The 12163-nt window shown below is 39.6% G+C and overlaps 1 protein-coding gene across 1 annotated transcript in view; it reads left to right on the top strand.

Annotated features, from left to right (window-relative positions):
• Window positions 1–12163, top strand: part of cmc1 (C-x(9)-C motif containing 1) — a 75564-nt gene that overhangs the window by 19563 nt on the left and 43838 nt on the right. Inside the window, exon 2 of the mRNA XM_073024507.1 lies at window positions 11122–11214. Coding sequence (XP_072880608.1) covers window positions 11122–11214 — 93 coding nt within the window. The remainder of the gene's footprint in view (window positions 1–11121; window positions 11215–12163) is intronic.

Here is a 12163-nt window from a genome sequence, read left to right as displayed (position 1 = left end):
TGGGCCTTGAGCGAGGTTTAATCGATGCGGTTTGTGGACTGAACTCTGCAGTGCATGTTATGACGTGTTTCTAGTGTCTGCTTGCTCCTGTTTTGTTGCTATTGTGTGCAATTTTGATCAGACCAGACTGGCTGTGTGCCCTGCAGTCAATGAACAACTCAGTGCTAGATTGAACTGAAATGAGCTGAAAGCGAATATTCCTGGACCATTCTGTTGACTTGGTGGCTTGATGTTCTATATTCTGTGTTTTTCTCCCCCCCCCCCTTTTATTTGACTGTTTGGATAATTTGTTTTTTTTTGCGTGTTTTGGGCTTGATATTTTTCTTTGAACACATTCCATGTTTTTCTTTGTTTCATAGCTGTCTGTGGGAAGATAAATCTCAGGGCTGTATACTGCATACATACTTTGATAATAAATGTATTTTGAATCTTTGAACTTTGAGTGACATGGGACTGGGTAGCCTTGAGATTTACAAAGGGAAAAGTAACAATAGAGAAGCTTACAAAGAAATTACAAAGAAACAACAAATTAATTAAAATGGAATTGGACATGGCTTGGTTGTTTCAGTCATTCCACAAAATGAGTTTGAACGGCTTTTCGAAAATAGTGAACTGAAGCCTGCAGATATCCAACTAAGAATTTACACTGGAGAAGAGATAACTCCTATGGGTATGACATCTGTAACAGTGAAATACAGTAACCAGCAAGCTGCATTGGGCTTGTACTTGGTAAAACAGGAGAACCAGCATTGTGGGGATGTGAATGGCTGAGATAAGTGCAACTGATTGGAGATCCATCCACAATTTGCATGCTACATCCCCTGTAATAGAGTCAATTGAAAGTGAATTCAGAGCTGTACTAGATAATGCTACAACTGTCTCCATGGCGTACATCATGAATTGTTGTCCAGCTGAGGGCAAACAAGTGTTGGTGCCAACCTCTCTGCCTCTGGTTCAAAAACATATTGGACCAAGGAAGGACCATGCTGCTGAGAGGAACTGAAAGTGATGAAAGTAGTGGTCCGGTTACAACAGTTTTTGGAGGCAACATATTGAAGAAAGCTTCTAATATGTTTTTCATGGCAATTAGTTGCAAAATAGATAGATAGATAGATAGATAGATAGATACTTTATTCATCCCCATGGGGAAATTCAACATTTTTTCCAATGTCCCATACACTTGTTGTAGCAAAAACTCATTACATACAATACTTAACTCAGTAATAATATGATATGCATCTAAATCACTAACTCAAAAAGCATTAATAATAGCTTTAAAAAAAAGTTCTTAAGTCCTGGCAGTTGAATTGTAAAGCCTAATGGCATTGGGGAGTATTGACCTCTTCATCCTGTCTGAGGAGCATTGCATCGACAGTAACCTGTCGCTGAAACTGCTTCTCTGTCTCTGGATGGTGCTATGTAGAGGATGTTCAGGGTTTTCCATAATTGACCGTAGCCTACTCAGCGCCCTTCGCTCAGCTACCGATGTTAAACTCTCCAGTACTTTGCCCACGACAGAGCCCGCCTTCCTTATCAGCTTATTAAGACGTGAGGCGTCCTTCTTCTTAATGCTTCCTCCCCAACACGCCACCACAAAGAAGAGGGCGCTCTCAACAACTGACCTATAGAACATCTTCAGCATCTCACTGCAGACATTGAATGACGCCAACCTTCTAAGGAAGTACAGTCGACTCTGTGCCTTCCTGCACAAGGCATCTGTGTTGGCTTGGTTTTAAGCTGGACAAAAGATCAAGGAGCTTCAGGAAAGTTGCAAGCATTTGGTTTTTGTGAGTATAAAGAACCATAATCTACTCTGCGTACATTAAGATTATTGCATGAACTTCAAGTGAAAGACAAAGGGATGCTTGTAAAGGCAGATGCAAAGACCAAAGTCCAGCTGGAAAATTGAAGGCAAAATGAAAGGAGTCAATGGAGATACAAAAACAGAGGATTTATGAATGAGGAGACCAAGAGGAGAGATCAGATCGTGAAGGGAGCAATAGAAGGATTAATAAGAGAATACTCCAGTGAACTAAATGCACCTTCCCAAGATCAAAGGAGAAGAAAAAGGTGAGAAAGAGGAGAATGCCATAAATTCTATGGAAATGGAAAATGGTAGACAAAACCTAATTTCTCATGAAATCAGCAAATTCAGAGATACAAGAAACAAAAAGAAGAAAAAGAAAGGTGAGAAATAGAAAGGCAAGAAGTTGAAAAGAAAAAAGATATATATATATATATATATATATATATATAGAGAGAGAGAGAGAGAGAGAGAGAGAGAGAGAGAGATAGAAAGGATGAGTGTGAAATAGAAAAAAAAGAGTGGGATAAAGAGAAAGAAAGAAATGGGGACTGGGGGAGGTGCAAGGATCAAACTAGATCCAGGGAGAAAAACATACAAAAGGAGAAGAAAGATGTCCCAGCCTGTCAGAACCACTTCCTGCAGACTCAGAGTCAACTCCTATGACCACTACGGAGAATCTGAATCTAAGAAAGTTTTCAGTCACAAGTCTCACCTGTCAAGCAGAGTGACCTCCCTTAAGAAAAAGATGTGATCCCATGAGTAAGAAATCCTCCTTAGCAATTAAATCTTTAGGCCTGAATGGGACAATTTAAAATTTACTATGCTGTGGATGTCTGCATATTAGTTGTATTATATAGTATACTGTGTATATAATTGAGATGCATTCTATATTGGGTTAAGTTTATAGATAAGCAGGTAGGAGTGTTGTGTATTTAATATTCCAGTAATATTTGAGTGATATTGTAAGTATATTGTTTGCATTTTGTTATTTACATAATGCATTGTGGGTCTTCTGTAAAAGTACATAAATGGCACATGTCATCACACCACCACATGATATATGTGTGGCTTGCTTACAGTAAAAACTAAGAATGACTAGAATTGTTTTTTTCCCTTTTCAAATAGCTTTATGTTTTAGAGATACAAAGCATAACAGTTTCCCTTTCCCTGCCAGTTGATTTGTAGGACTTTGCGAAGGCGATGTTCATGGTATTCCCTTAGTTTTTTGAGATTTTCAATTGTAGATTGTCCATGATTCCTTAGCATATGGCAGGGCAGGGATCATAGTATCAGGGATCATAGTAGCACAGAAGTCCATGAAACTTCTTTGAGATCTTGTTCTTTGAATCCCCTTTCCCTCAGTAAATTGAAAACTGAATTGGTGCAGTGGAGTTGATTATGAATTTTTGCCTCTCATATCTGCTGGCATTTGAAAGTGACTTCCAAGATAAGGAAAGGGATCACATCTTTTAGGTTCTCATGATGGATCTTGATTTTCGGGGGCAATGTTGTGTAGCAGGGACAGATTGATGGAGGACTGCTGTATTCCAAATGTTTAGAATGCGACCACTCCTTTTGTACAATTTAGTGAAGCACTGAGCAGTGATTTAACACCTATCCAAGTGTTCACATACTCAGGCATTGTCTGCATAGTGTAATTCAAAAGAATGAGATTGGGGTGTTGTTGGTTTTGAAGTGGACTAAATCAGGAATGAACAATGACATTCTTTGTGTAGACTAATTACATTCTAGCTGGAATCTTGTTGGAGATGAGATGCAATTATTACAGCATGCAAGGTCAAGAAGTGAGTTGGAGTAATGACACAGCCTTGTCTAGACTGGCATTGGGTCAGCAGAGAGCCCTTCATTTAGGGTCATAGCTTGTGTAAAATCATGTAATAGTTCATAAATTTATGAAGGCAACTAAATTGAAGAAGTATTCTCCATTTTGGTTAACAAAATCAAAGGCTTTTGTGGGGTCAAGAAAGGCCACGTACTATGAATGCTGCTGCTCTCTTGTGTTCTGTCATAGAACACAGAACAGTACAGCACAATACAAGTCCTTTAGCCCATTCTGCTCTGCCGGCATTTAATTTAATTTTTTATTTTTATTCAAATACAGAGTGGAATAGGCCCTTCCAACCCTTCAAGCTATGCCACCCGGCAATCCCCCAATTCCCTAGGCTAATCCCTGGACAATTGACAATGACCAATTAACCTACTGATCAGTATGTTTTTAGACGGTGCAAGGAAACTGGAGCACCTGGAAAAAACCCTTGCAGTCATAGGGAGAATATACAAACTCCTTACAGGCAGCGCTGGGAATTGAACCCAGGTCGCCTGTACTGTAAAGCATTGTGCTAACTACTATGTTACTGTGCTGCCTATCTTACTCCAAGATCAATCCTACCTTTCCCTTCCACATAGCCCTCCATTTTTTAATAATCATCTATGTACCTAATTAAGAGTCTCTTAAATGTATCTAATGTCTCTGCCTCTACCATCACCCAGGGCCACTATACTCCATGCAGTTACCTTTTTTTTGTAAAATCCAACTGACACCCCCTCATACTTTCCTCTGATTACCTTAAAAATATGATGAAAATCAGGTTCATACTAGTCTTTGATAGGAGGAGAACTTTCTTCATGAAGAAGGGAGTTATGAAGGATCTTTGCAAAGGCTTTCCCTGCATCAGATAGCAGAGAGACTGTTGGATCCTCATGTTTTTGGTCTGAGGTTCTTTGGAAGTCAAGGATGAGGCATAAAACTTGTAGGTTATGATTGTTTATTAAGCATTACAAGAATGAAGAAGATGTATGGGGAAAGAGCGAGAGAGAGAGTGACAGACAGAGACGGGGGGGGGGGGGGAGTGGTGGGGAGACACGGTTGCAGAAGGGGTAGATGTAGAAACAGAGAAAGAACCAATGTGATCAGGTCCTGTTATACTAGATTGCAGATTGCTGATAACAGTAAATTTCATTCAAAGTAAATTTATTATCAAAGTACACATACGTCACCATATGCAACCCTGAGATTCGTTTTTTGTGGGCATACTCAATAAATCTATAAAACAATAACAATGACAGAATCAATGAAAGACTGCCCAACTAGGGCATTCAACGAACGTGCAGAAGACAATGTGCAAATTGTGCAAATACAAAAAGAAAGAAATAATAAATAAATAAACAATAAATATTGAGAAAATGAAAAGAATAATCCTTGAAAGTGAGTCTATTGGTTGTGGGAACATTTCAATGATTAGGCAAGTGAAGTTGAGTGAAGTTTCCCCTTTGGTTCAAGAGCCTAACGGTTGGAGGGTATTAACTGTTCCAGAACCTGGTGGTGTGAGTCCTGAGGCTCCTGTATCTCTTTCCTGATGGCAGCAACAAGTCAAGAGCATAGCCTGGGTCGTGGCGGCACCTGGTGATAAATTCAAATTTCATTGCTTTAATTAACCAATAAGACAGCCCCTATTCAAGCGAAGCAATACCCACCACTGAAACCAGGTTGTTTCCAGAAAGATCCAGAAAAAATACACTCAACAATTATATGTGTATGAGTTAAATTAGAAGGAAAATAACAATTATATATTCCAATCCAAGAGACCCCTCTGTAATTACCACAGTTGGACTTGTCTCCTTTCTTGATGTTGATGGCAAAATCTAGATCAGCTATGGTTGTATTCAATGACTCAGTTGCCATGGCATTTTGCAGTAGACAATTCATTCTGTTATTAAGGATTCCAGGTCAGTCATAATTTTAAATACCTTCAACAAATCTATTTCACTGTTAGTTGAATGTTACTTCCCATGCACATTTTACACAAAAGCTGAATATTTAGTTGGGCTGAGCATAGTCAGAATCTATTTTAACCAGATTACAGATCTTCTTCAGAACAAAATGTGCAATAAATTCAGTACCAAGGGTGAAAATTTCATTAGAAGTGACGATTAAGTGTTGATAAACTTGAGTTCTATGAAATTTTCCATCAGGATTTGCAGTGCAAACTAATCCTAATATGGAAAAAAAGCACATACTTAAATAGATTTGTTCAATATAATTCAGTTGAAATACACCTTTTTTTTCTTTCTGATGCTTCCCAGCTTCTCATGAAACTGAAGCATTTTCTGCTGTTTTTAAGAATTCAGTTTTTATTTGCCTTTTACTGAATTCATTTAAATCAGGTGTTCCCAACCTCGAGTCCATGGACCTTTAGATTAATGGTAAGAGTCTATGGCATAAAAACAGGTTGGGAACCCTTAATTTAAACGGTGAGTTTATGTTTCTTCATTGTTATCACTGAAGCCTCCAGTCTTAAAGTTCACTGAGGCTAATGTGCTAAATCACTCCTCTAAGTAAGATTGTGGTTGTGTCTGATTGACTTAGCTACTTTTATGTTTTAGGGTGTGTTCAGTTTCAGAACACTTAACTTAATCTCAAAGTGCTAAATGAAACAATTTAATGTTTGTGATCCTTCCTGGGCAGAGCTTTTTTTTAAATAACTTTAGCAGTCTAAATTAAAAATACTGCTATCCTTGTTATGAGCATTAAAAATTCAACTGTGAGCAGTATTGATGTAATCACAAATCTGGTCCTTCTGAAAACTTTCAGAGTAATTTTTGTCCATACAGTTTCTGTTAATTTAAAGTTGAGCAATGTAAATGGTACTCATTTTCATCGTGTAATGAATGGCTGTTTATTCTTATATCGCACTTTTTCGGTAGGACATTTTGTTTTTAATTCATTTTCTAATTGTAGGCATTGTTCAGAAGGCCAGCCAATATTGTGGAGAACCTCTGTGTCTCTCTGATGAAAGTACTTCCATGATGCATTTGGGGGAGAAGTTCTAAGCTGTGGACCCAATGACTAGTAGACCGGTGCTATATAAGGATGTAAGGATTATGTGTGACCTAGAGGTGAATATACTTACTGTCTGTTACACCACTGGTGTCTAGGGTTCCAATAAAGGTCCTCTATCTCTGTGGCAGTGTTCAGGCTTTCCTTAATTGTGTAAGTAGCTTCCTCGCTGTTTTCACTATTGTCAGTCATGCAAATCGCAGGTGGAGTCTCAGGAATACCATTGCACTCAAGTGTAGAAGGATTCGTAATCGCTGTTTCCATAACAATTTTGTTTTACCATTTAGGGTTGTTAGCTCTGAGCTGAACCCCTGAACCTGGAGGACTCTTAGTCTGTTCTCTGCCCTTTAACCTGTTTGTCATGGGTGACCCTACCAAGAGCCAAATCATAGCTGTCTCCAGCCAACATAGCTCTCCAGATCATTGAGGTATGCAAGCCTCCAAACCACAACAAAGTAGTGGTCCTCTTGGAGGGAGGTGAACATACAGGTGAAGGTAATCCTTGTCACTGCTGCTCTTGGCCATCTTGGGGTGAAGATTGCACTTTTGGGAGGTATTGTCAAAATTGCCTTATTGAATAACCAACCACAGGGTATTTTATAGATGGTACACACTGCACCACAGTGCACCAATTGGGAAGGGAATCAGTGTTTCAAGTTGTTAAATGGATTGCTAATCAAGTGGACTTCTTTGCCCCTTGATGGCCTTGAGCTTCTCCATGTTGTTGCAGTTTTTTCATCCGGGTAAGGAGTCAGGCAGTGTGTCGCTCACCACAGTATATCCATAGGCATCGTCGTAGTCTGAGATTAGTCTGCATATTATTTGTGCCTCTCTAGCCCATGCTTATATTATTTCAAATCTTATTGCTTGTAGCAATGGAAGGCTTCATTCTCTGAATAGTTGTGAATAGAATAAAACATTGTGCAGTTATGAACAAGGTACATTTATTAGCTATTGATCTTTTGATGGAGGCATGGTAATTAACGAGGCAGATTAAGATGGTTGATCCTTACACACTTCTCTGAGTCACTCCTGCACTGCTGTTCTGGAGCTGATTAACCTTTAGCTACTCCAAGCATCATCCTTGTGCTAAGTGTGACTCTAGCCATTGAATGCTTTTTATACTCATTGATGGCAGTTTTATCAAGGCCCTTTGATCGCACCTTCAATGAAATGCTGTATTGATTAAAAGGAGGACTAACTCTTTGCCTCACATTTGGGCCAAGGTTATGTTGAAGTCTGGAGCTAAATTGTTCTAATGAAATGCATAGATAAGCAGGATTTTGTATTTGCGTAGTTTGTTGTCTTTTACAAATTGTTTGTCCGCCCTGTTGAGTGTGGTCTTTCATAGATTCTGTTATGTCTCTTGGATTTTCTGAGTATGCCTGCAAGAAAACAAATTTCTTGATTGTATATGGCAACTTAGTAGGTACTTAGATAATAAATTTACTTTGAACTTTGAGGTTTAATTACAGTGCACATTAATAATTCCATTAACTGTATACTGTGACTTTTTTGGCCATTTGCATTCCATTTGCATTGTAGGTTGCATTCCATTTGCATTGTAGGTTGTTAAGTTTTTTGATTGAATGGTGGTGGGTTGGAAAAATTATTTAAGAAACTGTTGGCACAGTTAATGTTCAGATTAATTGAATGAACAATGTAAATATTAGGTTTATTTGTCATATGTACAGTGAAATGCGTAGTTTCCATTAACAACCATCATAGTATGAGGATGTGCTGGGGGCTGTCACGCCTCTGGCATGAACATAGCATGCCCACCACGCAGTAACCCCAACCTGTACATCATTGAAATGTGGGAGAAAACTGGAACACCCAAAGGTAGTGGGTGATTCATTTCCTAAGGACCCAAGTGACACTGACTTGGTGACACAGGACAAGATAGGACAGTGTCAGCATGGTTTCCTTAAGGAGAAATCTTGCCTGATGAACTTATTGGAATTTGTTGAGGAGATTACAAATAGGATTGATAAAGGGGATGCAGTGAATGTTGTATATTTGGTTTTTCAGAGGCCTCTGATAAGGTACTGCACATGAGAATGCTTACCAAGTTAAGAGCCCATAGTATTACAGGAAAGTTACTGGCGTGATTAGAAAATTAGCTGATTGGTAGGAGGCAGCGAGCAGGATCAAAAGGATCCTTTTCTAGTTGGCTGCCAGTGACTAGAGGTGTTCCGCAGGGGTCGGTGTTGGAACCGCTTCTTTATATGGTGTATATCAATGATTTAGATGATAGAATAGATGGCTTTGTTACTAAGTTTGCAGATGATATGAAAATTGGTGGAGGGGCGGGTAGTTTTGAGGAAACAGGTAGGCTGCAGAAGGGCTGCATTAGGAGAATGAGCAAGAAAGTGGCAAATGAAATACAAAGTTGGAAAATGTGTAATCATGCTCTTTGGAAGTAGAAATAATTGTGCAGACTATTTTCTAAACGGAGAAAATCCAAAATTCAGACTTGGGAGTCCTTGTGTAGAACAGGTTGTATCTGTGGTGAGGAAGGCAAATGCAATGTTAGCATTCATTTTAAAATGTCTAGATTACAAGAGTGGGGGTATGATGCTGAGGATTTATAAGGCACCTGTGAGTCCTCACCTTGAGTATTCTGAAGTTTTGGGCTCCTCATCTAAGAAAAGATATGCTGGCATTCAGCATTCAGAGGAGGTTCACAAGGATGAATTGAATTGACTTTATTACTTACATCCTTCATATACATGAGGAGTAAAGGTCTTTATGTTACGTCTCTGTCTAAATGTGCAATGTGCAATTTATAGTAATTTGTAAAAAATAGTATGTACCACAGGACAGTCAATATAACATAGAAATTGTATCAGCATGAATTAACTAGACTGTTGGCCTGGTGAAAGAAGCTGTCCCAGAACCTGTTCGTCCTGCAGTATAGTTTCCCTGATGGTAGCAGCTAGAACAGTTTGTGGTTTGGGTGATTCGTATCCCCAATGGTCCTTTGGGCCCTTTTTGCACACTTGTCTTTGTAAATATCCTGAAAACAGCACGACAACACCAATAGTGGTAAGTTTACATCTACAGATATGCTGGGCTGTCTGCACCACTCTCTGCAGAGTCCTTCAATTGAGGGAAGTATAGTTCCCATACCAGGCAGTGAAGCAGCCAGTCAGGATGCCCTTTAGAAAGTTCTTGGGATTTGGGGGCTCATACCAAACTTCTTCAACCGTCTGAGGTGAAAGAGGTGATGGTGTGCTGTTTTCACCACACTCCTAGTATGTACAGACCACATGAGATCCTTGGTGATGTGGATGCCGAGAAACTTGTTCACCCTCTCAACCCAGATCCATTGATGTCAATAGGGGTTAGCCCGTCTCCATTCCTCCTGTAATCCACAACCAGCCCCTTTGTTTTTATGACATTGAGGGAGAGGTTGTTTTTTTGACACCACTGTGCCAGGGAGATGACTTCTCCTCTGTAAACTGCCTCGTTATGATTTGAGATTAGGCCAATCAATGTAGTATCATCTGCAAATTTATTTAGCAGATCGGAGCTGCGGGTGGTAACACAGTCATGGGTATACAGAGAGTAAAAGAGGGGGTGTAGGACATAACCCTGAGATGCACCTGTGTTGAAGGTCAGAGGGTTAGAAGTGAGGGAGCCCACTCTTACCACCTGCCGGCGATCTGTCAGGAAGCCCAGGATCCAGTTGCACAAGGCTGAGGTCCCTGAGCTTCTTGTCAAGACTGCAGAGAATTATGCTGTTGAATGCTGAACTGTAGTCCAAGAACAGCATTCTCAGATAAGCATCCTTCTCCAGATATGTCAGGACAGTGTGTAGAGCTGTGGCTATTCCAGGAATGAAAGGGGTATCAAACAAGGAATGTTTGATGGCTCTGGGTTTTTAACCTGCTGGAATTTAGAAGGATGAGGTGGGGGAATGTCATGCAAGCCTTTCGAATATTGAAAGGCCAAAACAGAGTAGATGTGGAAAGGATGTTTCCCATGGTGGGGAGTGTATTATAAGAGGGCACAGCCTCAGGATCGAGTGACATCCATTTAAAATAGATGTAAAGAAATTTCTTTAGCCAAAGGATGGTCAAGTTATGGAATTTGTTACCACAGGCAGCTGTGGAGACCAGGTCGTTGGGTGTATTTAAGGCAGAGATTGATGGGTTCTTGATTGGACACGGCATCAAAGGTTACAAGGATACAGGGAGAAAGCCGGGGAGTGGGGCTGAGGAGGGGATAAAAGGATCAGCCATGATTGAATGGCAGAGCAGACTCAATAGACCAATGGCCTAATTCTGTTCCTATGTCTTAAGGCCTTTGGGCACTAAATCAACACTCTATAATTTACTGAGTCACACAGTTGCTTAATCAGCAAATCTGATTGTTGGAGTAAAATCCCGGCATTCTTCTGCTGCCTACTTTCTGCACAGCAGCTGTTAATGTTTCCACTTTTATTTCTCAGAGACGCAATATTTGCGGCACGTGGAGAAGGATGTACTTATTCCTAAAATGGTGCGAGAGAAGGCCAAGGAACTTTGTTCAGATAAAGTGGAAGGTAACAATTTATTCTTTGAATTGATGAGTTTGAGTTGGATGTATGCAATGTATTCATACTGTAGTAGTTGTGAAAAAAGGTGTAATATATTACGGTTTAACAACACCACCTTCTTTAGCAGCAACATTTAAGAGTTGAATAAGCAAGTTTATATATAGATATTGTGAACCATACAGGTTAAATTGTTTCAGATTCTTCTGTGCTCACTGGTATCAACCAGGCTGACAGATGGACATCCATACTTCAATTAGGCTAGTAAGCAATGAAACGCAGCCAGGATTCCAATACCTGTAGTAATAACCTTTGCTTAAATTTTACATGGCGTTAAAGAGATAGCTTTATTTGTTGCATTTACATTGAAACATACAATGAAATGCATCGTTTTGTATCAACAACCAGTTCAGTCAGAGGATGTGTTGGGGCAGCCCACAAGTGTCACCATGCTTCTGGTGCTAACACAGCATGCCCACAACTTACTAACCCTTACTAACTTGTAGATCTTTGGAATGTGGATGGAAACCAGAATACTCGGAGTAAACCCACTTGGTCATGAGGAAAATGTGTAAACTCCTTACAGACGTCTGAGGGAGTCGAACACCAATCGGTGATCACTAGCACTGTAATCTAACCGCTTTGCTACCATGCCATAACTATAATTCTATACTAATGAAAAAGCTTGGTGATCATTACAGTTATATGCAAAATAGTACAGCATCTAACCATGAAACCATTTTTTTGGGTGATTTTCAATTACAGAAAAGCTCACACTACACCTCAAGTGCAATTCCTTGACCTGGATGATAATGGGCATTACTGCAGAAAATGCAAATCATCAGAACGTCAATGCATTCATTAACAAATTTCACAATACATGCCAGTTATAATAAACCCAATTTTGATTCATTTTTAACATTTTCAGTGCTATCTTTCTGTGGGTGCAGAAGAGTTG

Source organism: Hemitrygon akajei, chromosome 20, assembly GCF_048418815.1.
Source record: "Hemitrygon akajei chromosome 20, sHemAka1.3, whole genome shotgun sequence".
NCBI lineage: Eukaryota > Metazoa > Chordata > Chondrichthyes > Myliobatiformes > Dasyatidae > Hemitrygon > Hemitrygon akajei.
Note: the sequence above shows the minus strand (reverse complement) of the source record. Positions and strands in the feature narration are given on the sequence as shown.